General features: G+C 66.9%; 2 protein-coding genes across 2 annotated transcripts in view; one reads left to right on the forward strand and one right to left on the reverse strand.

The window, feature by feature from the left end:
• The window catches only part of HDAC5 (histone deacetylase 5), a 20,650-nt gene extending 987 nt beyond the window's left edge, over positions 1 to 19,663 (forward strand). Inside the window, exons 2-26 of the mRNA XM_059830173.1 lie at positions 1,286 to 1,360; positions 4,956 to 5,176; positions 6,510 to 6,648; positions 6,841 to 6,955; positions 7,095 to 7,222; positions 7,316 to 7,448; positions 7,844 to 7,970; positions 9,370 to 9,498; positions 10,969 to 11,188; positions 11,332 to 11,537; positions 11,985 to 12,260; positions 12,706 to 12,862; positions 14,004 to 14,137; positions 14,230 to 14,350; positions 14,457 to 14,506; positions 14,619 to 14,726; positions 15,449 to 15,504; positions 15,618 to 15,705; positions 15,813 to 15,932; positions 16,020 to 16,117; positions 16,361 to 16,479; positions 16,566 to 16,699; positions 16,934 to 17,018; positions 17,847 to 18,000; positions 19,624 to 19,663. Of these exons, the coding sequence (XP_059686156.1) occupies positions 1,286 to 1,360; positions 4,956 to 5,176; positions 6,510 to 6,648; positions 6,841 to 6,955; positions 7,095 to 7,222; positions 7,316 to 7,448; positions 7,844 to 7,970; positions 9,370 to 9,498; positions 10,969 to 11,188; positions 11,332 to 11,537; positions 11,985 to 12,260; positions 12,706 to 12,862; positions 14,004 to 14,137; positions 14,230 to 14,350; positions 14,457 to 14,506; positions 14,619 to 14,726; positions 15,449 to 15,504; positions 15,618 to 15,705; positions 15,813 to 15,932; positions 16,020 to 16,117; positions 16,361 to 16,479; positions 16,566 to 16,699; positions 16,934 to 17,018; positions 17,847 to 18,000; positions 19,624 to 19,663 (3,233 nt within the window). The remainder of the gene's footprint in view (positions 1 to 1,285; positions 1,361 to 4,955; positions 5,177 to 6,509; positions 6,649 to 6,840; positions 6,956 to 7,094; positions 7,223 to 7,315; positions 7,449 to 7,843; positions 7,971 to 9,369; positions 9,499 to 10,968; positions 11,189 to 11,331; positions 11,538 to 11,984; positions 12,261 to 12,705; positions 12,863 to 14,003; positions 14,138 to 14,229; positions 14,351 to 14,456; positions 14,507 to 14,618; positions 14,727 to 15,448; positions 15,505 to 15,617; positions 15,706 to 15,812; positions 15,933 to 16,019; positions 16,118 to 16,360; positions 16,480 to 16,565; positions 16,700 to 16,933; positions 17,019 to 17,846; positions 18,001 to 19,623) is intronic.
• A 1,909-nt stretch (positions 19,664 to 21,572) lies between these two features.
• Positions 21,573 to 24,972, reverse strand: G6PC3 (glucose-6-phosphatase catalytic subunit 3). The gene is made up of 6 exons (XM_059830544.1): positions 24,676 to 24,972; positions 24,211 to 24,317; positions 23,514 to 23,604; positions 23,028 to 23,146; positions 22,763 to 22,904; positions 21,573 to 22,446 (listed from the first exon to the last, which is right to left on the reverse strand). The coding sequence occupies exons 1-6, from the start codon at positions 24,891 to 24,893 to the stop codon at positions 22,095 to 22,097; spliced, it is 1,029 nt and encodes a 342-aa protein (XP_059686527.1). The 5' UTR covers positions 24,894 to 24,972; the 3' UTR covers positions 21,573 to 22,094.
• Between the last annotated feature and the right edge of the window lie 520 nt (positions 24,973 to 25,492).

Genomic DNA, 25,492 nt, shown 5'->3' on the forward strand with positions numbered 1-25,492 from the left:
AGTGTGTCCCCCCCCATCCCACAGATGGGGGAGTGGGCCCAGGCACCCCTGGATGGGGCTGCCCGGATCCGGGACACCTCCCTGCCCCGCCAAGGGGCTGCCTGCGCCGGCGTGCCGGCCGGTGCGTGCCGGGGGGGGTCCGGCAGGCGGGAGGGCTCGTTCCCGTGGCCTCCTGCCCACTGGCAGCACCAGAAATAGCTGGGCTGACGTCAAGCCCCAAAGCACCCCGGGGGGCAGGGGGCCACGGGGGGGGGGGGCGGGCAACCCATAAATATCCCGGCTATTAAAAGTCTCGGCTTGGGATTAACGCGCTGGTAAATAAACGTGGCTGCTGCCGGCGGGGGGGTTACGCACGGCCGGAGGGGCGGCAGCAGAGTGTGGGGGGGTCCTGGTCCCCGGGGGGGTGTCACCACCTCAGCCCATTGTCACCCCCCCACCCCGGGCTCAGCCCCACTGAGCTGCTTCGGGTCACTGATCCGGCAGCAAATGCGCTGAGTCGGCGTCTGCACCCCTGCGTCGGCCCCGGGACCCCCAACCCCTTGGGGGTTCCTGTTGGGGGGGGTCCCGGACAGGGGGGGGGCCACTCGCCTTCGCTTTCCCAGAGCGGGGGCTAATCCCCCTCTGTGTAACCCGGATTTTATTCCCGGCAGCGCTGATGCGGATTAACGTCCCCAGCAATTAGGGGCTCAGCGGGGATTTGGGGGGGGGCAGGATGGGGCTGGGGGTGCCCTGGGGGGGGTCGTGGTGATCCCAGTACTGCTGCGGGCCCCCCCCATGTGCCTCCATGCCGGGGCAGCCCCTCTCCCCCAGTCCCCAGGGCGGTTTGGGGGTGCAACCGGGTGGTCCCCACGTGTCCCGGGAGGGTCCTGTGTCACGGGGGGGGGGAACGTGGCACACCCCATCCCGTGGGAGCCGTCGTGGCCCCCCCCGGCACGCTGCCCTATTTATAGCCGGCTCCTCCCGTGCGCCGGCTATTTCCAGGCGTCGGAGAGAAGAGCCCGGCTGGGGGGGGGGACGGCGACGGGGACCGCAGGGTGGCTGCGGGCGAGGGGGGGGGGGGCACCCAGCCCCGCCCTGCCCCACCCTGCCCCACCCTGCCCAGGATGGGGGTGCCCGATCCGCTCCCCTCGCCCCGAACTCTGGGGATGCTCGGTGGCCCCCAGCCGGCAGCTCCCCCGTCCCCCCCATGCCGAGGGGGGGCTGAAGCCGGGGAGGGGGGGATGTACCCCAGGCCCCCCCGTGATGCCGCAGCCTGTTTACCAGAGGGACGGCTGTTTCTCCGCAGAGGGGGGGTCCGGCCGCGAGCCCTCGCTGGAGCTCCTGTCCCGTGCCCAGCTCCACGCCGCCCTCCCCGCCCCAGGTGAGTGCTGGGGGGGGGTCCCGGCCCCCCCACCCTCCTCCCCAGCCCGGTGGCATCCTGCCCAGCACCGTTCCTGTCCCCAGGTGTCCCCTCATGTTGGGACATTTCAGCTGTGTGTCCCCCCTGGGGCAGGCGGGGGGGGGGCACACCTGGGATGTGCCCCCCCAGCATCATTCACGTGCCGGTGACAACCACAGCGCTCCGGGCTGGATTGTGCCCCGAGAGCCTGGCAGCGCTTCCCCCCCCGGCCCCGCAATGAGTTTTGGGGTGTCCCATCCCTGGGGTAGCACATCGGCTGTCCCTGTGCCCGGGGGGACACCCCCCCCCCCCAAGTCCCCAGCCCCACGGTGGCCGGTGCGGTGCCTGGGGGGGGAACACCCAGTAGGGATTTTTGGCTCCTGGCTGTGCCGGGGAGTCGTGGCATCCCCCCGCCGGGATGGGGGGTCCCCAGGTGCTCCGTGCCAGCTCGGGGGGGGGGGGGGTGTGGATTTGGGTGGGGGGTGCTGCTGCCCAGAGGTGGGTGTTGCTGCGGTGGCACATGGGGACACGGGGCGGTGGGGGGGCTGTGGTCTGGCATGGGGGGACATAGTGTGGCAGCGTGGGGGTGCGCGTGCCCTTGCAGGGGTGTGCGAGGGGGAGAGCTGCTCTCCTTGCACGGGTGTGCATGCGTGTGCAACGAGAAGAGCTGCTCTCCGTGCACGGGTGTGCATGCATGTGCAATGAGGAGAGCTCTATCCTTGCACGGGTGTGCATGTGTGTGCAATGAGGAGAGCTCTCTCCGTGCACGGGTGTGCATGCGTGTGCAAGGGGGAGAGCTGCCCTCCTCACGTGAGGGCGTGCGAGGGGACCAGCCTTCCTTGCACTGGTGTGCACGGGGTTGGCTCTCCTTGCACTGGTGTGCACGGGTGTGCGAGGGGGAGAGCTGCTCTCCTTCCACGGGTGTGCATGCGTGTGCAAGGGGGAGAGCTGCCCTTCTCACGTGAGGGCATGCGAAGGGACCAGCCTTCCTTGCACTGGTGTGCACGGGTGTGCGAGGGGGAGAGCTGCTCTCCTTGCACGGGTGTGCACGGGTGTGCAATGAGGAGAGCTCTCTCCTTGCACGGGTGTGCATGTGTGTGCAATGAGAAGAGCTGCTCTCCTTGCACGGGTGTGCATGCGTGTGCAACGAGAAGAGCTGCTCTCCTTGCACGGGTGTGCATGCGTGTGCAACGAGGAGAGCTCTCTCCTTGCACGGGTGTGCATGCGTGTGCAACGAGAAGAGCTGCTCTCCTTGCACGGGTGTGCAATGAGGAGAGCTGCTCTCCGTGCACAGGTGTGCGAGGGGGAGAGCTGCTCTCCTTGCACGGGTGTGCATGGGTGAGCAACAAGGAGAGTTCTCTCCGTGCACGGGTGTGCATGCATGTGCAATGAGGAGAGCTCTCTCCTTGCACGGGTGTGCATGTGTGTGCAATGAGAAGAGCTGCTCTCCTTGCACGGGTGTGCATGCGTGTGCAACGAGGAGAGCTCTCACCTTGCATGGGTGTGCACGGGTGTGTGAGGGGGAGAGCTCTCTCCTTGCACGGATGCGTGTGAAGGGACGGGTGTGCGAGAGGCGCGTGACCCCAGCAATGCCAGTGCTGCCCGTCCTGGCTTTGCCCCATAGTGGGGACAGGTCGGGGGTCACTGTGAGGGTCCCAGCCCCCCCCGCCCCGTGTCCCCATTACCTGCGGGACCCCCCCCACTGCACCCCAATGGGGACAGTGCCAGCCCTCGCCGAGGGACCGGCTGCACTGGCCTGGGGGCCCTTTGGTCTGGGGGGGCCATGGGCACCAAGGGGTTAAGCAGCCCCTGTCCGTCCATCCCAGGGGAAGGGGCTGGCGTGGGGCCGTGGGGTGGTGGCCCCCCCGGCAGGGTGGTGGCCCCCCCCGGCAGGGTGGTGGCCCCGGCTCCTCGCCAGCCCAAAGCCACTTCTGAGCCCCTAAGTGCAGGTTTGGCCAGCGCTGGGCTGGCCCCTCCCGGGGCTATTTTTAGCCCCCCCCCCCCGCGGGTGCTGCCCCCCCCCCCAAGGCTGGGTGCCCCCCATTGCACCCCAACACCCACTGGGATAGTTTTGTCACTCCTCCCCCCCGCCCCCAAACCGGGGGGCTGTCAGGTCTGGGGGGCTGCAGGGGTACCCTCATGCACCTCCCCCTGCCCAGCCCCAATTCTGCCCCCCCCAGTGTGGGGCAGCCCCAGGGCCAACCCCCCCGCGGGTGAATTGGGGTGGTGAGGGGGGGCTGGGGGTTCCCCCTGCTCCAGGGCCAGTCTTGCGTGTTGAGTCAGGCACTGACTGGGGGCACTGGTACATACTGGGGGGGGCTGGTTGATGATATATGGGGGGGCTGGTTAGCGTGGGGGGGTTGCTGCCTGGCGTGGGGGCCTGGTTCATAATTGGGGGGGGCTGGTTGGCACTGGGGGGGCTGGTTGGTATTGGGGAAGGGGGACTAGCAGGTTTTTTGGGGGCTGGGGGGGCTGGCAGAGCCGGGGGGGGTCAGTGCCCGAGCTCTGTGGCACGGTGCTGGTGACACGGTGCTGGTGACGTCCGCGGGTCCGTCCCGGGCACACGTCAGTGCCCGACGTGCAGCCACGCGTGCGGGGCGGAGGGGGGGGAAGGGGGGGGGCGCATTAGCATGCAGCGCATGCCCCCCGCCCCCGCCTTCCTGTTTGCGTGGGGATGGGGTCCGTCCGTCCCCCCCCGCTGTACCCCTCCATGGGGGGGGTGCAGTTCCCTCCTCGTGTCCTTCGCTGGTGGGGGGGTGAGCTCAGTGGTTGCTGGGGGGTTTAAGCCCATTGGGGCTTTAGGGAGGGGTGGGGGGCTCGATCCTGCCCCCCCCGGCTGCCTTCTGGGCCAGTTGTTACATGTTCCAGATGTGGGGGCTCAGCTCGCGGTGCCCCCCCGGGTTTTTGAATGGGGGAGGGAAACTGAGGCACGGGGCTGATCCAGGGCCCTTGGAGCTGGTGGGAGACCCCCGGAGTCCTGATGGGAGGGGCTGATCCCTGACACAGCCCCCCAACTGCCCCCCATCACTGGGAATGCCCAGCTTGCTCCGTGAGCATGCCCCAGCTGCCCCCCACCCAGGGACACCCCTGGACAGCCCCCTAAGCCTGCCTAGCTTCCCCCCCCCATCCCTGGGACACCCCCAAACTGCTCCCAGCTCCCCCTCATCCCTGGGACACCCCCAAACCATCCCCCAGCTGCCCCCCATCCCTGGGACACCCCCAAATCGCTCCCACCTCCCCCCCGTCCCTGGGACACCCCCAAACCGCTCCCACCACCCTCCCGTCCCTGGGACACCCCCAAACCATCCCCCAGCTGCCCCCCATCCCTGGGACACCCCCAAACTGCTCCCAGTTCCCCCTCCCGTCCCTGGGACACCCCTGAACCACCCCCAGCTGCTCCTTGTCCCTGGGACACCCCCAGACTGCTCCCAGCTCCCCCCCGCCCCGTCCCTGGGGCACCCCAAACCATGCCTGCCTGCCCCCCATCTCTGGGACACCCCCAGACTCTTCTCAGCACCCCTCCATCATCCCTGGGACACCCCCAAACTACCTCCCTAACCCCGGCCGGTGCCCGCAGGGGCGGAGGGGCCGGCGGAGGCGCGCGGGGCGCCCGAGGCGTGCGGGGAGCGCCGGGGGCCGGGGCTGGACGCGGCGGCGCGGGAGCGGCAGCTGCAGCGGGAGCTGCTGGCCCTCAAGCAGCAGCAGCAGCTCCAGAAGCAGCTGCTCTTCGCCGAGTTCCAGAAGCAGCACGAGCACCTCACCCGCCAGCACGAGGTCCAGCTCCAGAAGCACCTCAAGGTGGGCTGGGGGCGATGGAGCCATTGGGGTGGGGGGTCATCACCTATCTGGGGTGATGGAGCCATTGCAGGTGATGGAGCTGTGGGGCATTGCCTGTCTGGGGTGATGGAGCTGTGGGGCATCACTTGTCTGGGGTGATGGAGTCATTAGGTGGAGATTGGGGGTGACTGAGATGCAGAGCATCACCATCTAGGGTGATAGGGCTGTTGGGGGGAGATTGAGAATGACGGAGCCATGGGGCGTGACCTGTCGGTGGTGATGGAGCCGTTGGGAGAGATGGAGGGTGGTGGAGCCGTGGGGGCATCACCTATCTGGGGTGATGGAGCCATTGGGAGTGATGGAGTCACGGGACATTGCCTGTCTGGGGTGATGGAGTTGTGGGGCATCACCTGTCTGGGGTGATGGAGTCATTAGGTGGAGATTGGGGGTGACTGAGATGCAGAGCATCATCATCTAGAGTGATAGAGCTGTTGGGGGGAGATTGAGAATGATGGAGCCATGGGGCATGACCTTTGTGCGGTGATGGAGACATTGGGAGGGGTGCTGGGGTGATGGAGCCATGGGTCATCCCATGTCCAGGGTGATGGAGCTATTGAAAGGAGATTGGGGGTGATGGAGCTGTGGGGCATTGCTTGTCTTGGGGTGATGGAGCTGTGGGGAGGTATTGGGGGTGATGGAGCCATGAGGTATCAACTGTCTGGGGTGATGGAGCTATTGGGGACGTGTTGGGGCTGACGGAGCCAGGGAAGCATCGCTTGTCTGGGGTGATGAAGCTATTGGGGGGGAGATTGGGGGTGATGGAGCTATGGGTTATCACCTGTCCGGGGTGATGGAGCCACGGGGCATCAGCTATCTGGGGCGATGGAGCTATTGGGGGAGATGGAGGGTGATGGAGCTGTAGGGCATCAGATGTCCAGGGTGATGGAGCTATTGGGGGAGATGGAGGGTGATAGAGCCATGGGGCATCACCTGTCTGGGGTGATGGAGATGTGGGGCATCACCTACCTGGGGTGGTGGAGCTACTGGGGGGAGATTGAGGGTGATGGAGCCATGGGGCATCACCTGTCTTGGGGTGACGGAGCCGCAGGGCATCACCTGTCTGGGGATATGGAGCCGTTGGCAGGGAGGTTGGGGGTGATGAAGCTGTGGGGCATCGCGTTCCTTGGGGTGCTGGAGCTATGGGATATCGTACCCGGGGGTGATGGAGCCATGGGTTGGGGGGGAGGATCAGGGCAGGGTGGCGCGTACCCCCCCCCCCAGGGCCTGATCCACGGAGGGGGTGGGAGATGGGGGGTGTCCGTCCCCGAGCCCCCCCCCGGCTCCGTCCCCGCAGCAGCAGCAGGAAGCGCTGGCCGCCCGCCGGCAGCAGGAGCTGGAGCAGCAGCGGCAGCGGGAGCGGCAGGAGGCCCTGGAGCAGCAGCAGCGCCTGGAGCAGCTCCACGCCCTGCGCACCAAGGACAAGAGCCGCGAGAGTGAGCTGGGGGGGTCCCGGGGGGGCTGCATGGCACTGGGGGGCTTGGGGGGCAAGAGGGGCTATGCGGACTGGGGTGCAGGTGGATGTGGGGGTGGGAGGCTCCCGGGGGGCGGGAGGGGGGCAGTGGGGCTGGGGGGGTATGTGCTGTGTCCGCCCCCCCCCCCCATCCCAGCTGTGTCCCCCCCCCCAGGCGCCATCGCCAGCACGGAGGTGAAGCTGAAGCTGCAGGAGTTCCTGCTCAGCAAGACGAAGGAGCCGGGCACCGGCCCCCCCAACCATTCCCTCCCCCAGCACCCCAAATGTTGGTAGGTCCCCCCCAAACCTGGACAACCCCCCCCAAACCTGGACAACCCCCCCAAACCTGGACAACCCCCCCAAAACCGGGGCGGTGATGGGGGGGGGACAGGACCCAGGCGTCCTAGCGAGGTCTCTGCCCCCCCCCAGGGCTCACCACACCTCGTTGGACCAGAGTTCCCCCCCCCAGACCGGCAGCCCGGGGACACCCCCATCCTACAAACTCCCCCTCCTCGGCACCTACGACGGCCGGGATGATTTCCCGCTCCGCAAAACCGGTGGGTGCCGAAGCGCCGGCGGGCCGGGGGGGCAAAAACCGGGAGCCGTGTTGGGGCTAACGCCGCTTCCCGGGTGCCCCCCCCTTCCCGCAGCCTCCGAACCCAACCTGAAAGTGCGCTCACGGTTAAAACAGAAGGTAGCGGAGAGGAGGAGCAGTCCCCTGCTGCGGAGGAAGGACGGCACCGTCATCAGCACCTTCAAGAAGCGAGCCATCGAGATCACGGGTGAGCCCGGGCGCGCGCGGGCTGGGCCGTGCTCCCTGCCTCAGTTTCCCCAAGTCGCCCATGCAGCGGTGGGGGCCTCCAGCCGGGACCTTGCGTCCTCTCCCTGGCTCGCAGGGCATGCGTGTGCTTGTGCAACGTCTGTGCGCACCCGTGCTTGTGCAACGTGTGCACCGACGTGCTTGTGCAACGCGCGTGCGTGTCTTTGAAACACGCGTGCACTTGAAACATGCGTGCACATGCGTGCTTGTGCACACACGTGCTTGTGCATTTGCGCACCTTGGCGTGTGCGTGCACGCGTAGGCGCAGGCTACCCCGCCCCTCCTGCGGCCGTGCACCCTGGCAGGGGAAACTGAGGCAGGGATGGGGACGGTGGCGGCGGCCGCCCCCCATGACACCCGCCGGCCCCGCAGTGTCCTCGGTGTGCAGCAGCGCCCCGGGCTCCGGGCCCAGCTCCCCCAACAGCTCCCACAGCGCCATCGCCGAGAACGGCTTCACCGGCTCCGTCCCCAACATCCACACCGAGGTAGGAGCTGCCGGGGGGGGGGTGGCACACGCGTGTGCGGGGCGTGTGCTGTGAGCGTGTTCAGGTGTGTGCTGTGAGCGTGCTCAGGGTGCACGTGTGTTCAGGTGTGTGCAGCCAGGGTCCTCAGCGTGCACACGTATGTTCAGGTGCGTGCTGTTAGCGTGCTCAGGGTGCACACATGTGTTCAGGTGTGTGTTGTGAGCACGTTCAGGGTGCACATGTGTGTTCAGGTGTGTGCAGCCAGAGTGCTCAGTCTGCACACATATGTTTAGGTGTGTGCTGTGAGCATGTTCAGGGTGCACATGTGTGTTCACATGTGTGTTGTGAGCATGTTCGGGGTACACACATGTGTTCAGGTGTGTGCAGTCAGGGTCCTCAGTGTGCACGTGTGTTCAGTTGCGTGCTATTAACATGCTCAGGGTGCACGCATGTGCTGAGGTGTGTGTTGTGAGCATGTTTGGGGTGCACATGTGTGTTTAGGTGTGTGCAGCCAGGGTCCTCAGTGTGCACACATGTTCAGGTGCATGCTATTAGCGTGCTCAGGGTGCACGCGTGCACTCAAGTGTGTGTTGTGAGCATGCTCGGGGTGCACACATGTGTTGAGGTGTGTGCAGCCAGGGTCCTCAGTGTGCACACGTATGTTCAGGTGTGTGTTATTAGTGTGCTCAGGGTGCATACATGTGTTCAGGTATGTGCTATGAGTGCGCTCAGGGTGTGCACGTGTGCTTCAGGTGTGTGCAGCCAGGGTCCTCTGTGTGCATACATATGTTTAGGTGCGCGCTGTGAGCATGTTCAGGGTGCACACATGTGTTCAGGTGTGTGCTATGAGTGTCCTTGGGGTGCACACATGTGCTTCAGGTGTGTGCAGCCAGGGTGCTCGGTGTGCACACGTTAGGGAGCACGCAGTCAATGCAGTTTTGGGGTGCATGCGTGGGCTTGGGGTGTGTGCAGCCATCATGTGCGTGCTCAGGGTGCACACGAGCGCTCACGTGTGCTCAGGGTGTACGTGTGTGTTCAGCTGTGTGCTGTGAGTGCGCTCAGGGTGCACACGTGTCCAGGTATGCGCAGGCAGGGTGCTTGGTGTTCACATGCTAGGGAGCACATAGTGCAGTTTTGGGGTGCATATGTGTGCTCAGGATGCACACACATGTTCAGCTGTGCGCTGTGAGCCTGCTCAGGGTGCATACATGTGCTCAGATGCGTGCAGCCAGCGTGTGCATGCTCAGGGTGCACACGTGTGCTCAGGTCTGTCCCTGTCCGGGTGCACACGTGTGCTGAGGTGCATGCAGCTGGTGTGTGCTCCCAGGACTGCAAGTTGTGCATGTCCGTGACGTGTCTTGGCACATGCGTGTGCGTGCTCATGGCATGTCCGTGACGTGTCCCCCCCACCCCACAGCAGCTCCTGCCCCAGCACCGAGCCCTCACCCTGGACGGCGCCAGCCAGCTCAGCCTCTACACGTCCCCGTCCCTGCCCAACATCTCCCTGGGGCTGCAGGCCACCGTCACTGTCACCAACTCCCACCTCAACGTGAGTGGGGCCGGTGCGGGGGCTTGGCGTGGGGACCCTGCACCCCATGGGGGTGCCATGGGGACCTGGAACCCCACGGGGGCCATGTGGGGACCCCACGGGGGCTGGCACGGGGATCTGGAACCCCATAGGGGCGATATGGGGACCCCACGGGGGATGGCACGGGGACCTGGAACCCCATAGGGGCGATATGGGGACCCCACGGGGGATGGCACGGGGACCTGGAACCCCATAGGGGTGATATGGGGACCCTGCACACCATGGGGTGGCACAGGGACCTGGAACCCCACAGGGGCCATGTGGGGACCCCACGGGGGATGGCACGGGGACTTGGAACCCCATAGGACCATGTGGGGACCCCACGGGGGCTGGCACGGGGACCTGGAACCCCATAGGGGCGATATGGGGACCCCACGGGGGATGGCACGGGGACCTGGAACCCCATAGGGATGATATGGGGACCCTGCACGCCATGGGGTGGCACGGGGACCTGGAACCCCATAGGGACCATGTGGGGACCCCAAGGGGGGGATGGCACGGGGACCTGGAACCCCACAGGGGCCATGTGGGGACCCCACGGGGGATGGCACAGGGACCTGGAACCCCACGGGGGCCATGTGGAGACCCCACGGGGGATGGCACAGGGACCTGGAACCCCACAGGGGCCATGTGGGGACCCCACAGGGGATGGCACGGGGACCTGGAACCCCACGGGGGCCATGTGGGGACCCCACGGGGGATGGCACAGGGACCTGGAACCCCACGGGGGCCATGTGGGGACCCCACGGGGGATGGCACAGGGACCTGGAACCCCACAGGGGCCATGTGGGGACCCCACAGGGGATGGCACGGGGACCTGGAACCCCACGGGGGCCATGTGGGGACCCCACGGGGGATGGCACGGGGACCTGGAACCCCATAGGGATGATATGGGGACGCTGCACGCCATGGGGTGGCACGGGGACCTGGAACCCCACAGGGGCCATGTGGGGACCCCACGGGGGATGGCACGGGGACCTGGAACCCCATAGGGGCGATATGGGGACCCCACGGGGGATGGCACAGGGACCTGGAGCCCCATAGGGGCGATGTGGAGGACCCCACGGTGGGGTGGCAGAACGACCTGATGTCCCATAGGGGTGGCCTGGGCACCCGGCACCTCACAGGCTTGGCGTGGGCACCCAGTGCCCCACAGGGGATCCTGTGCCCATGGGGTGACTGTTGGGCAGGAGGGGGGTTCCAAGCCAGGAACCCCCTCTATTCCCCAGGGCTGGGTTTGTGCCTCAGTTTCCCCGCGGGAGAGAAGCCAAGGCTCATGGGAGGAGTCCTGGTAGCACCCCAGTGTTCCCAGTTTGGGGTGCTCCCAGGCTGGGGGGTGCAGGGTTGGGGTGTCACCCGGCACCTCGAGGTCTGACGATGGCTGGGAGCACCCCTCTGTCCCCACGCGTGCCATCCTCCGTGTCCCCGCAGGCGTCCCCCAAGCTGTCACCGCAGGCGGAGGCTGAGCGCCCGGCGGTGGCCGCTCTGCGCCCCGGAGCCGCCCTCACCGGCAAGTTCCTGAGCACCTCCTCCATCCCGGGCTGCCTGCTGGGGGTGGCCCTGGAGGGGGACCCCCCCGCCGGCCCCGCGTCCCTGCTGCAGCACGTCCTGCTGCTGGAGCAAGCGCGCCAGCAAAGCACCCTCATCGCCGGTGAGTTCCCCGCTCTGCCTCAGTTTCCCCGCTCTGCCTCAGTTTCCCCTGCTCGCAAACCCCTCTCCCCGCTCCCCCCCCGACCCCGATGGTTTTTTGGGGGGGTGTTGGGGTGCCCTGCTGATGGCGGCCGGCTCCCGCAGTGCCGCTGCATGGGCAGTCGCCGCTGGTGACGGGGGAGCGCGCGGGGAGCGTGCGGACGGTGAGCAAGCTGCCCCGGCACCGGCCCCTGAGCCGCACGCAGTCGTCCCCGCTGCCCCAGAGCCCCCAGGCCCTGCCCCACGGCGCCCTGCCCCACGGCACCCTCCAGCACCATTTCCTCGACAAGCAGCAGGTCCAGCTGGGCAAGGTGGGGCAGGGGCTGCCGTGGGGCTGGGAGAGGGAGTGGTGTAGGGTATGGGGTGGGCGTGGGGTGGAAATGAGGCGGGTATGGGGCAGAGGCTGGTGTGGGGTGGCTGTGGGGCATGGGATGGTGTGGGGCGGCTATAGAGCGTGGAATAGTTATAGGGTATGGGCTGTGTGTGGGGTGGCTATGGGGTGACTGTGGGACAGCTATGGGGCATGGGATGGGTATAGGGTGGACATGGGATGGGTGTGGGGTGCATGTGGGGTGGGCATGGGGCATAGGGTGGCCGTGGCGTGGATACTGGGTAGCTGTGGGGCACGGGGTGGATGTGGGGTGTCTGGAGGGCATGGGGGGGCACAGGGCAGGGGCTGGCACAGGGTGGCCATGGGGCTGGCCGTGGGGTGTTGGGGGGGGTCTCCTTGGCCCCCCACACCCACTGCCCCCCCCCAGCTGCTCCCCAAGGCGGGGGAGCTGGCGCGGCAGCCCCCCACCCACCCCGAGGAGACGGAGGAGGAGCTGACGGAGCAGCAGTCCCCCCCGCCGGGTGATGGGGTCCCCCCCGGCCCCCCCCTCGCCCTCACCTCCCCGGACACCGGGGACCCCCCGGAGCAGCTGCAGGACCCCGAGGGCTGCGGGGTGCCCCAGGAGGAGCCAGGTGACAGCGGGGACGAAGCCGAGGTCCCCGGGGTCCCCGACGTCACCGAGCTGGGGGTCACGTACAAGCAGGTGAGACCTCAGGGTGGGGGGGGCCCTAAATATCACCACCTCCCTGAACACCCCCCCCCCCTAAACTCCTGCACGAGCATCCCTCGCCCGAGCGCCTGGTCCCCCGCTCTCCGGCCAGCCGTGTCCCCCCATTCCGGCTACCTTGGGGGGCCCCCCCCCGCCACGCGCTGCCGCAGTGATGACTCGGAGGGGCCGGTGACTCATCCCCCCCCCTCCTCCTCCGGCCTCCCGGCTCCGCCACCCCCGCGCCGCAGCCCCCCCCCGGCCCCCACCATGACTCATCCCCCCCCCCCCCCCCCCAAAATCCTCGGACGTGGCCACCCCACCTCGGAGGTGGCCACCCCCTCTCTGGCCGGGATGGGGACACGGCTGTGCCTCACGCTGGGTGATGGCCCGGGGCGGGGGGGGGGGCCGGGGCTGATGGGGGGTGCCGGGACCCCCCCAGGTGTTCCCCGAGGCGCCGCTGCAGCTGTACCCCACCCCTGCCCTGGGCATCCTGGCGCTGCCCCACCCGGCCCTCGCCCGCACCCAGTCGTCCCCCGCCAGCGCCGGCATCAAGCCCCCCACGCCCGATGGGCCCCCCAAGCACCTCTTCACCACAGGTACGGGGCACGGGGGGGGACATGGGGGGGGTGTGCCGGGGTGGGGGTGCCTGTGTCCCATGGGGTGCCCCTATCCTACAGGGTCCTCCATCCCTTGGTGTGCCCCTGTCCCCTGGGGTGCCCCATTCCTTGGTGTGCTCGGGGTGCCCATGTCCCGTGGGGTGCCCCTATTTCACCCAGTGCCCCATCCCTCAGGGTGCCCGGGGGTCCCCCTGTCCCACGGGGTGCCCAATCCCTCAGGGTGCCCAGGAGTGCCCTTGTCCCATGGGGTGCCCCTATCTCATGGTGTCCTCCATCCCTCGGGGTGCCCAGGAGTGCCCTTGTCCCATGGGGTGCCCCTATCTCATGGTGTCCTCCATCCCTTGGGGTGCCCAGGAGTGCCCTTGTCCCATGGAGTGCCCCTATTTCACAGGGTCCCCTATACCTCGGGGTGCCCAGGAATGCTCTTGTCCCATGGGGTGCCCCTATCTCACGGGGTCCCCCATCCCTCGGGGTGCCCAGGAGTGCCCTTGTCCCATGGGGTGCCCCTATTTCACAGGGTCCCCCATCCCTTGGGGTGCCCAGGAGTGCCCTTGTCCCATGGGGTGCCCCTATTTCACAGGGTCCCCCATCCCTTGGGGTGCCCAGGAGTGCCCTTGTCCCATGGGGTGCCCCTATCTCATGGGGTCCCCTATCCCACGGGGTGCCCAGGAATGCTCTTGTCCCATGGGGTGCCCCTATCTCACGGGGTCCCCCATCCCTCGGGGTGCCCAGGAATGCCCTTGTCCCGTGGGGTGCCCCTATTTCATAGGGTGCCCATGTCCTATGCAGTGCCCCATCCCTTGGTGTGTCTGGGGTGCCCGTGTGCCATGGGATCCCCCTCTCCCCTGGGGTTCCCAAACCCTTGGGGTGCCCAGGGGTCCCCCTATCCCGTGGGATCCCTCTGTCCCATGGGGTGCCCCATCCCTCGGGGTGCCCAGGAGTGCCCTTGTCCCATAGGCTCCCCCTCTCCCATAGGGTTTCCCATCCCTTGGGGTGCCTGGGGTCCCCCCTGTCCCATGGGATCCCCGTGTCCCATGGGATCCCCGTGTCCCAGGGGGTGCGGGGGGGTGGGGTCCTGGGGGGCCGGTCCCAGGCGTGCCGCTGTGGCTGCCCGGCGCAGGCGTGGTGTACGACACGTTCATGCTGAAGCACCAGTGCACCTGCGGGAACACCAACATCCACCCCGAGCACGCCGGCCGCATCCAGAGCATCTGGTCCCGGCTGCAGGAGACCGGTCTCCTCGGCAAGTGCGAGGTGAGGCACCCCACTTCCCGGGGGTCCCCTCTTTGCCTTGACGGCTTGGAGGGCGGGGGGACACACACTCACCCCTGTGTCCCCCTCCCCAGCGCATCCGGGGCAGGAAGGCGACGCTGGAGGAGATCCAGACGGTGCACTCGGAGCATCACACGCTGCTCTACGGCACCAGCCCCCTCAACCGCCAGAAGCTCGACAGCAAAAAGCTCCTGGGTAGGTGCCGGCGGGGAGGGCGCCCGGACGCCTGCGTCCGCTTTCGGAGTTGGGGGGACACTGTCCCCGCCGGCCGCCCCCGTCACAGCCCTCTCTGTCCCACCAGGTCCCATCAGCCAGAAAATGTACGCGGTGCTGCCGTGTGGGGGCATTGGGGTGAGTAGGTGGTGGCGGGGGGGGGCCCCTGCGGTGGCAGGGGTGTCTCCGGGCTGGCCTGGCCCTGCTGACCTGTCCCCGTGCGTCGTGTCCCCGTCCCCACCCGCCGCAGGTGGACAGTGACACGGTGTGGAACGAGATGCACTCGTCCAGCGCCGTGCGCATGGCGGTGGGCTGCCTGGTGGAGCTCGCCTTCAAGGTGGCCGCCGGCGAGATCAAGGTGAGCGGGGAGGGCTGGCGCGCCGGCGGGCGTCCTCGCACCCGGTCCCCCCCCCCCGGGCCACCGGCACCCTCGGGGTGTGCACGCTCACACGCGTGTGTAGCACCCATGTGCATGCGCACCCGGGGGGTGCGGCGTTCCTTGTGCAAGCTTACGTGCACGCGTGCTGCTTTTTTGCGCGCTTACCTGGGGGTGCGATGATCCTCACGCACACTTGCACGTGCGCGGTCCTCGTGCACGCTTACCTGGATGCGTGACGGTCCCTGTGCGAGCTTGCACGTGTGCGCACCGCTCTTGTGCGCTCTTCACTGCGCGTGCCGTAGTCCTCGAGCACGCTTGCGTTGCGCACCGATACCATGCACGCTCACCTGGGTGTGCACGGTGGCCCTTGTGCACGCTTGCATGTGTGCAGTGTCCTCGTGCATGCTTACCTGGGGGCGTGGTGGCCTCTGTGCGAGCTTGCACGTGTGCGCACCGCTCTTGTGCACGCTTACCTGTGAGCGTGTGATGGTCCTCAAGCACGCTTGCGTGCGCGTTTACCTGAGCGTGCATGACGGCACTCGTGCACGCTTGCATGTGTGTGCCGCGCTTGCGCATGCTTGCATAGGCGTGTGCGTGCCGCGCTTGCGCATGCTCGTGTGTGCGCTGCTCACCTGTGTGTGCGCGGCCACCCTCATGCACGCATGGGCACGTGCCACGCGTGTCCTTTTCTGTCCCCGCAGAACGGCTTCGCCGTCATCCGCCCCCCAGGACACCATGCGGAGGAGTCCACGGCCATGTGAGTGTGGGGCCGTGGGGAGGGGCTGTGCTGGCGGGACCCCTGCCTGGGGTGGGGGGGGACACCGGTGACCCGGGGGCCACCCTGGTGCTCACCCTGGCCCCTCTCCCCAGGGGCTTCTGCTTCTTCAACTCGGTGGCCATCTCGGCCAAACTGCTCCAGCAGAAGCTCAGCGTGGGCAGGATCCTCATCGTGGACTGGGTAAGGTCCCCCCGGGGAGGGGGACGGGGATGGGGACCCCCTCCAGGTGACAGGGACCCCGTGGCATGAGTGTGGGGGGGTCCCTGACGCCGCTGGCACCCCGGCAGGACATCCACCACGGCAACGGGACCCAGCAAGCCTTCTACAGCGACCCCGACGTCCTCTACATCTCCCTCCACCGCTACGACGACGGCAACTTCTTCCCGGGCAGCGGGGCGCCCGAGGAGGTACGGGGTGGGGGGTGGTCACCCCGTGTCCCCCCACGTCCCCCCACCCCGGTTGTGGCGTCGGGGGTCACCCATGGCTGTGCCCAGGTTGGCAGCGGGATGGGAGTGGGCTACAACATCAACATCGCCTGGACCGGCGGCGTCGACCCCCCCATTGGGGATGTGGAGTATCTCACCGCCTTCAGGTGGGGGTCCTGGGGGGGGGTCCCTGCACCCTGGGGGGGGTCCCCGCACCCTGGGAGATCTCCTTGTGCCCTTGGTGGGGGGGTCCCTGGGTCCTGGTGGTGGGTCCTTGCACCCTGGGGGGGGTCCCTGTGTCCTGGGGGGGTTCGTCCCCATGCCCTTGGGGGGTCCCCGTGTCCTGGGGGTGGGTCCCCGTGCTCTTGGGGGGGGGTCCCTGTGTCCAGCCCTGAGCCTCTGCCCCCCAGGACCGTGGTGATGCCCATCGCCAACGAGTTCTCCCCGGACGTGGTGCTGGTCTCGGCCGGCTTCGACGCCGTGGAGGGTCACCTCTCCCCGCTCGGTGGCTACTCCGTCACCGCCAAATGTGAGTGGGGTCCGGGGTGTCCCCGGGGTGGGGACCTTGGCCGAGCCACTTGTCACACACCCACCCCCCCCCACGGTGTCCCCCAGGTTTCGGCCACTTGACGAAGCAGCTGATGATGCTGGCGGGGGGCCGGGTGGTGCTGGCGCTGGAGGGGGGGCACGACCTGACGGCCATCTGTGACGCCTCAGAGGCCTGCGTCTCCGCTCTGCTTGGCCTGGAGGTACCGGGGTCACGCATGGGGACCCCCCCCTAACCCGTGGGGACTCCCCCTGCCGCCCCCCAAACCCCCCGGGGTGCAGGGTGTATTGGGGCGCACACCCTGTGCTGTGCCTCAGTTTCCCCCGGGTTGATGAGAGGGGCTCCGGTCCTGTCCCTGCTCTTGCGGGGGCAAGGGGGGGGGGCGTTAGGGGTGCTGGTGGCAGTTTTGGGGGTCCTGATGGTTTCCCCACCCCAGCTGGAGCCCCTGGATCCGTCCCTCCTGCAGCAGAAGCCAAACGTGAACGCGGTGGCCACCCTGGAGAAGGTCATCGAGATCCAGAGTGAGACCCTGCGGCCGGGGAGGGGGGGGACACAGACCCTGCTGGGGTCCCCCAGGGGTCCCTGCGGCTGTCCCTGCCACTGGGGGACACGGGAGGGTCCCCAGGGCGGATTCTGTCATGGGGGGGGCACAGAGGGGTCCCCAGGGCTGTCCTCGCCATTGGGGGACCCCAGTGGGTCTGTTCTGCTACGGGGGGGGGACCTTGGGGACTGTCCTTGCCTTGGGGGGGGACCTGGAGGGGTCTCTGGAGATGTCCTTGGGATCCTGGGGGGTGTCCCCGGGGCTGTCCCTGCCTTGGGGGGGACCCAGAGGGGTCCCCAGGGCTGTCCCTGCCATGGGGGTCCCTAGGGCTGTCCCCTCCGGGGGGGTCCCAGGGGAGGTCCCCAGGACTGTCCCGACTGCAGGTGACACAGGGGGTCCCTTGAACTGTCCCTGCTATGGGGGTCCCATGGGTCCCCCTGGGGCTGTCCCTGCCATGGGGGTCCCTAGGGCTGTCCCCTCCAGGGGGGTCCCAGGGGAGGTCCCCAGGACTGTCCTGACTGCGGGTGACACAGGGGGTCCCTTGAACTGTCCCTGCTATGGGGGTCCCATGGGTCCCCCCAGGGCTGTCCCTGCCATGGGGGTCCCTAGGGCTGTCCCCTCCGGGGGGGTCCCAGGGGAGGTCCCCAGGGATGTCCTGCCTGTGGGTGACACAGGGCGTCCCTTGAACTGTCCCTGCTATGGGGGTCCCTGGGTCCCCACTGGGTTGTCCCCACTGTGGGGGTCCCGGGGCTGTCCCTGCCCGGGGGCCGCGGTGGGGGGCCGTGCCCAGCCCTCCCCGTGCCCGCAGGCAAGCACTGGGGCTCGGTGAAGCGCTTCGCGGCGGCCGTGGGCTGCTCCTTGCTGGAGGCGCAGAAGGGGGAGGCGGAGGAGGCCGAGACGGTGACGGCCATGGCCCTGCTCTCGGTGGGTGCCGAGCAGGGGAGCGCCAACCCCCAGCCCAGGTACGGCCCCCCCGGTATGCCCCCGGCTCTGCACGGAGCCACGCGTGTCCTCGGGGGGAATGCGTGTCCGTGGGGCTGTGTATGGAGCCACGCGTGTCCTCGGGGGGATGCGTGTCCGTGGGGCTGTGTACGGAGCCACGCGTGTCCTCGGGGGGATGCATGTCTGTGGGGCTGCGCATGGAGCCACGTGTGTCTTCGGGGGGGTGTGTGTGTGTCCTGTATCCTGGGTTGTGCATGGAGCCACACGTGTCCAAGGGGGCACATGTGTCCCCCAGGCTGTGTACAGAGCCACGCATGTCCTCGGGGGGGATGTGTGTCTGTGGGGCTGTGTATGGAGCCACACATGTCCTTGGGGGGATGCGTGTCCGTGGGGCTGTGTACGGAGTCACGCGTGTCCTCGGGGGGATGCGTGTCCGTGGGGCTGTGTACGGAGTCACGCATGTCCTTGGGGGGATGCGTGTCCGTGGGGCTGCGCATGGATCCACATGTGTCTTTCAGGGTGTGTGTATGTGTGTCCTGTATCCCCTGGGTTGTGCATGGAGCCACGCGTGTCCAAGGGGGCACATGTGTCCCCCTGGGCTGTGAACAGAGCCACGTGTGTCCTCGGGGGGATGCGTGGCTGTGGGGCTGTGTACGGAGCCACGCCTGTCCTTGGGGGGGATGTGTGTCCCTGGGGTTGTGCATGGAGCCACGTGTGTCACGTGTGTCTCTGGGGGCTGTGCATGGAGCCACGCGTGTCCTCAGGGGTATGTGTGTCTGTGGGGCTGCGCATGGAGCCACGCCTGTCCTCAGGGGGATGCGTGTCCCTGGGGGCTGTGCGTGGAGCCACGCGTGTCCTCACGGGTGGGATGCGTGTTCTCCTGGGGCTGTGCATGGAGGCACATGTGTCCCTGGGGGCTGTGCATGAAGCTGTGTGTGTCCTCGGGGTGATGCATGTCCCCTGGGCTGTGCATGGAGCCACATATGTCCTCTGCAGTATGCATGTCCCTCAGGGCTGTGCACGGAGCCATGCATGTCCTCGGGAACATGCGTGTCCCCTGGGCTGTGCATGGGCCCATGCGTGTCCTCGGGGGGATGTGTGTCCCTGGGCTGTGCATGGAGCCACACGTGTCCTCATGTGGGGTGTGTGTGGGGGGGTGTCCTGTATCCCCTGGGTTGTGCGTGGAGCCATACGTGTCCTCGGGGGCACGTGTGTCCCCCTGGGCTGTCTGCAGAGCCACGCGTGTCCTCGGGGGGGGGGATGCGTGTCCCCCTTGGCTGTGCACGGAGGTATTCCTGTCCTGGGGGGGATGCATGTCCCTGGGGCTGTGCATGTCCTCAGGGAACACGCGTGTCCCTCAGGGCTGTACATGCAGCCACGCGTGTCCTCGGGGGGGTTGCGTGTCCCTTGGGGCAGTGCATGGAGCTGCACATGTTCCCCCAGATTGGTGTGTCCCACCCTGAGGATGACGGGGAATGGGGGGGGGGGGGGTGATGGGGCCGTGGCTTGCGGGGGGGCTGGAGGCAGCCGTGCCCGGTGCTGAGCTCCCGGCATCGCTGCCTCAGTTTCCCCAGCCAGGGCTGGGCGCCCGGTCCCTGCCGCAGGATCTGGCCCCGCTCAGGCCCCACTCTGCCCCTGGCCAGGCCGGCGGAGGAGCCGATGGAGGCCGAGCCCGCGCTGTGACCCGCCGGCACCTCGCTGCACGGCCGAGATTTTTTCCGTTTCCAAAAAAAAGAAAGAAACACCAAGACAAGACGAAAAACACACACACAAAAAAATCACATTTAAAAAAAAAAAAAAAACACATAAAAGAAAAAAAGACCAAAAAAAAACCCCGAAATGGAAGAAACCGGGAGGAAAAACAGAAAAAAGAGAAAAATATTTTTTTTTCTATTAAAAAGAGAAGAAAAACACAAAAAAATGCCAACCCCCTGTCCTGTTGGACCCCAGCTCCACGCGGTGTTTGCGGTCGTGTCTCTTGTGAAGCATCGGTTCCACCAGCACCCCCGCTCCTCCTGCCCCCTCCGTCCGTCCGTCCGTCCGTCCGTTGGGTTTTCCCATCGCTGCCCCGGGCCCCCCCCGGCCCCTGCTGCAGCTCCTCTCTTTATATTTTTTTAGGGGGTTTTCCTTGTTTTCTCCCCTTTTTGTTTTTTCCCACTCGTTCCCTCCCCGGCTCCGGCGTCCGTCCCCCCCTGGGGGGAGGCGATGGGAAATATTCGTGCCTTTAATTAAGTAATTTTTTTTTTAATGCCTTAATTTCCCTGTGATTTTTGGGGGGTTTCTCAGTTTTCTTCCTTCCCCCCCCCCCCATGATATCCCCATTTTGGAGGGGGACACGAGAGGCAGGGGACGAGCCCCGTCCCCATCCCTTTGTCACCCTGGGTCGATGGGTGACGGATCCCGGCGCCTTCATTGGGATAAAACTTTGTCCGTTCCTAAGAGAGAGGAGGAAAAAAAAAAGGAAAAAAGACAAAAAAAAAGAGGAAAAAAACCACGTTACTTTTCCTGTTACTTCACCAGCCGGAGGGGACTTGGAGCGATTTTAGCTTTAAAAGAGAGAAAAAGACAAAAAAAACCCACAAAACAAAGGTATATAATTTTATTACAGATGGATTATTTAATAGTATTTTTTTAATGGGCGGCACCAGCCGCGGTCCCGGGGTGGAGGGGGAGGACGGGGACAGCGCTTTGTGTATTAAGTTATTCCGGGGGGTTTTGGGGTGGTTCCAGGAGGGGTCCCCAAATCGGGGTGGCAGTGGCGGAGATGGGGATGAGGGTGTGTCCCCTGTCACCTTCCCTAGCCTTGAGGGGGGGGGAGCCCGGCTTGTGGCGATGGGTGGGGAGGAGGAAGGGGGGTGTCACTGAGTGCTGTGGGGACACTGCTCTGGCTGTCCCCAACGCTGGGGACAACCTCTTGGCCCCACGGGGCGGGGGGGGCTCTGTTGGGTGGCAGTGGCAGCTCGGCACCCTCCCCTTTCGTGGGGGGGGTGGGGGGTGTCACAGCCCCCAGCCCAGGGGGGAGAAAACACCTCGCATAGAAACCAACCCCCTCCCAGGGGGGCGAGGGGCGCTGGCCCCCCCCGCCCCCAGCAGCGAGGCCGTCTTGCTTTGGGCTGGTGTCCCCCCCCAACACGTCCCCGTGTCCCCCGTCCCCCCCCCCAGCCCTGCCTCGGTTTCTTTTTTGTCCGTCTGACGCCCGCTCGCGCGCTCTCGATATGGTTTTCAGTTGAGTATTTTGTAAGATGTTACCGATGTTCGTCCTTGTATAAATAAAACTGTTTCTGGCAATACCCGGCGGCGCCCCGCTGCGTTTGGGGGACCCGAGGGGGGGGGGGGGGGGGCCAGGAGGGCCAGCGCCTTTGCATCCCCTTTCCTGTCCCCCCCATCGGAGCAGGACAGACGTCCCCAAGGTTTCATGATTGCCCTGCGTGCCTCAGTTTCCCCACCTACAGCAACAGTCCCATCCATCCGGCGTGACTTTGGGGTGTGGAGCTGCACCAGCCCGGCTGCGGGGGCTCCATCTCCCCCACCGTGACCCCCCCAACTCGGTCCAGGCTCTGCCCTGCCCTGGGGGTCCCCAGCCCTGCCTGTGCCCCCCACCTCTTCAAAGGACTCAGGGCCGACAGGTTGGTAACGGTGTTTTTATTTGGTTAGAAACGGGGTGGCCCCTCCATCCACCGCGGTACGGTGGGGGGCCCGGCATGGGGGGGCCTGGCCCCTTCCCCAGAGGGGGAAACTGAACTGGGAGAACTGGAGCAGCTGGAAGGAGGCCGAGGGAGGGGAGGAGTGGAAGGTGGTGCTGTTTGTTGGTGACCCCAAGGCTGGGGCTGTCCCTACGCCGTGTCCCCAGACCTGCTGGGCGCAGGGGCACCCCCAGCTCTGTCACAGGCCCCCCTGCCTGCCCCATGCTGGGGGGGGGGTCCCGCTGCCCTGGGGGGAGCAGTTCTGTTAGTGCAGCGAGGGTTACACAACTGGCCTGTGGTCCCAAGGGGGACGGTGGGTGCCCTCCTGACGTGGGGACGGTGGCTGCGCTCAGGCCAGGAGCCACGGACGATGGGCACAGCCAGGAGGGGGGCACAGGACACACGGGGGGGGAACCTTGCTGTGGGGAGCCCTACTCGGCGTGGGGGGAGCCCCACGGGCGAGCGAGGAAGAGGACGAGCCAGGGCACGAGAGATGCCACCAGCCAGGGCCCGGCGGCGTACTTGAGGAAGCTGGTGCCGTACCACAGGGTCGCGTCCGTGGGCTGGAGGAGCCGGTGCAGGCCCTGCACGACCACCAAGGCCAGCGTGGCACCGGCCACGCGCTGCCAGGGACCCAACCGCTGCCCCCGGTGCAGGGGGAAGCCGGCGGCCAGCCCCAGCCCCAGGGCGCTGCCAGCGTCGCGGCAGACGGAGGCGAAGGGCCGGGTGTCGAGGCGGAGCCAGGCGGGGTCCGAGCACCATTTGGTGGCCAGGCCAATGGACCTGCGGCGGAGGGAGGAGAGGGCTGAGCAGGGTGGGGGGAGACAGCTCTGGCCCCCCCAAAATGGGGAGTGCTGGGGTCCTGCCCCAGGGTGGGGGCACTGGGTGCTGCTCTGTATGCCTCCCCATGAGGCAGGCCCCCAAGGGCCACCCCACCCTCTAAGCCGGGGGACAGATCCCTGGGGCTAGCCCCACACCAACGTGGGGGGCAGATCCTGCAGCTAGCCCCACACTAACCTGGGGGGCAGATCCCTGGGGCTAGCCCCACGCCAACCTGGGGGGCAGATCCCTGGGGCTAGCCCCACGGCCGGGCACTCACCAGTCGATGTCAATGCCGGCGGCGATGACCAGGCTGTGCAGGGCGAGGGAGCTGAGCAGCAGGGCCAGCGCGGTGGTCACGAAGAAGCCCAAGGTGCGGGCGGCCGGGGTGCGAGACTGCAGCCCCCAGCCCAGGGCTGCCCCTGGACGATGAGAACAGGCAGGTTGTGGGGTACCAGGCTGGATGAGGGGGGGGTCAAGGGGAGGGAAAGGTGCCCAAAATCCCCTGGGTGGGGGGACCGAGCGCTGCCCCCAGCCCCACTCACCCGCCAGGATGCCGCCGACTACCTGATGGGGGAAGTGGGCCAGGACAAAGACCCGCGAGAGCCCCACAGACAGCAGGAGCAGGGCGTAGGCACCGAAGGGGCTCAGCTTCGCTGCCAGGCTGGAAGGGAAGGAGGGTCAGCGGCAGGGAGGCAGCCGTCAGGTCCGGCTCGGTGCTCCCGAGTGCGTTGTGCCAGGCAGGGCAGGTTTGGCCCCACTTGGCAGGAGGAATGAGTAAAGCACAGGTGAAGGAAGCAAAAAAAAAAAAGCAGCTTGGTGGGGCAGGGGAGGCTTTGAGGGTGTCTCTGGGGCAGCCAGAGCTGCCAGGGCAGAGCTGTGTTCCCCAGGAGCTGCCCTGCTGGGAGGGGAAGGCATCCCACCCGCCCTGTGCCCACTGCGTGCTGAGGAAGGGTCCCGCATCCCACCTCCCTCTTCCAAAAGGTACTCTGAAGACTTCCAAGCGCTGGCTTCGCCGTGCCGGGACTCACCTCCTGGAATGTTTGGACGCTAGCGCTGTCAGAGCAGTGACGAGTGGCCAGAGGGCTGCCCCCGTGATCATGCAGTGGCCGGAGGGGCTCCCTGCGAAGGGGAAGCACAGGACACTCGAAACAGTGGGTCAGGGAGTGGGGAGCGTGTCCCAGCGGGGCAAGCGCCTGGGGTCACCCAGGAGAGCTGGGGACACGTCTGCTGAGCCTAACCCTGGGCCCTGCCTGCGCCCTGGGTTCCCTCCTGGCTGACAGCCACAACAGGCACAGGGGGCTCAGCTCGAGGGTGAGGATGGAATGAGCCGGTGGTGCCCATGGATGATGGTCACCTGCCCAAAAAACCAGGCAGCGACATGGGCTCTGTGGGTAGGCGAGATCAGGCAGAAAGGGCGAGCGAGGCACCCTGGTCCCTGCTGCCGGCAGACTCTCCCGTGGGTTTCCTGGCCCTGGAGCTGCCTGTGCCGTGCGTGCCGTGCCAGCAGCCATGGCACCCGGCCCGCTCCCCACCGCTTGCTCGTTTGCTTTGCTGCAAGGCGCTGGCTGACGAACAGCTTTCCCGCTCAGCGTGTCCTGCCAGCCTGGCGGCAGCCTCCAGCCACCGCGTTCCCATCCGGACAGGGCCTCCCAGCTCCTACAGCCCTTCCCTACGGATCCCAGGGCCTGCCGGAGACGCAAGGAAAAGCTTTCACCCGTAACTCACCCGGTCCCGTTTCGCAGGAGACAGGAAACTGGCGCAGCATGACCAGCTCCTTGCTGGTGAGCCCCGACTCATGGACCCACCAGAACGGGCGCTCCCCAAATAAGAACCTGGTGGGAAGAGAAACCACAGAGCAGTGAATGGCCGAACGCAGCCCTGCGCCTTCACTGCCCATCCCTGTGGATCCAAGGGCTGAAGCCTGCAGCAGGAGGGCAGGATCCCTACCAGGTCTTACAGTTCCCGGGCTTTTTTCTGCCGTAAATGCCTGGCAGATGTATTACCACAGCTTGGGTGACCTGCAGAAACTCCACACACTTTCAGCATGGCGCAGGCAAGGAGCAGCACGCATCTCTGCCCGCCAAGCGGAGCCCATGGTTGTGTTTCTGCTATTGCGAACGTGCCACCGCTCAGCCCTCGGGGTGCCACCAGGTGTGACAAGGACCCTGTGACTCCCTGCTCTCCCCTCACCATTTGAGGACCACATTGAGCCACTCTGACACCAGGCCGATCCACAGCACCGACACCCCCACCTTGCGGTCGAGAAAATAGGCGAGAGGGAAACAGACGGTGAAGATGCATTTGGGATCAGCCAGGGAGGTCACTGAGACCCAGAACTTTTCCAGCCAGGGCGGCCCGGACTGCAGAGCCTCTGCGAAGCGGATCCCGGCAGTGTGCAGGGCATCCATCGCGCTGGGCTGGAGGGAGAGAAGGAGTGTCAGAGCTCAGGCCTCGGCACAGTCTGCTTGACAGGCAGAGACCTTCGGAAGGGGGTGGGAGGTGGCTCTCCGGGGCGAGTGCCATGCTGTGGCTTGCTGCTGCGCTTGGTGTGACCCTGAGGGACACCTTGGCACGCGATGCCAGCGCTGGCATGGCTTCAGGGAGTCATTCGCCACCTGAAGTTTGCCCGCAATGAACTCTCAACCTTCACATCCCGCCCACGGCTCAGCAGCTCCCGGCACTGCAGATAGCTGCGGTGGGGATGGAGGTGCCGGCAGCACCGCCACATGCACAGGGCTGTCTGCTGAGGGCCAGCGCCGGGCACGGCCCCCCGACGGGTGGGCACTCTGGGCTGACCCAGCACAGGCACATCCCGGGGGGCCTCAATGTGGGGTTTGCCGGAGCAGCTGGGCTGCCCTGAAGAGCCCTGGCCTCCCTAGAGCAGGCCCGGGGTCTCCTTGGGGCCTCCCCAGGGTCTCCCTGGAGCATGCCTGGGGTCTCCCTGGGGCCTCCCTGGAGCAGGCCCGGGGCCTCACTGGGGTCTCCCAGGAGTAGGCCTGGAGCAGGC

The sequence above is a fragment of the Gavia stellata genome, chromosome 28 (genome assembly GCF_030936135.1).
Source record: "Gavia stellata isolate bGavSte3 chromosome 28, bGavSte3.hap2, whole genome shotgun sequence".
NCBI classification, from domain to species: Eukaryota; Metazoa; Chordata; class Aves; order Gaviiformes; family Gaviidae; genus Gavia; species Gavia stellata.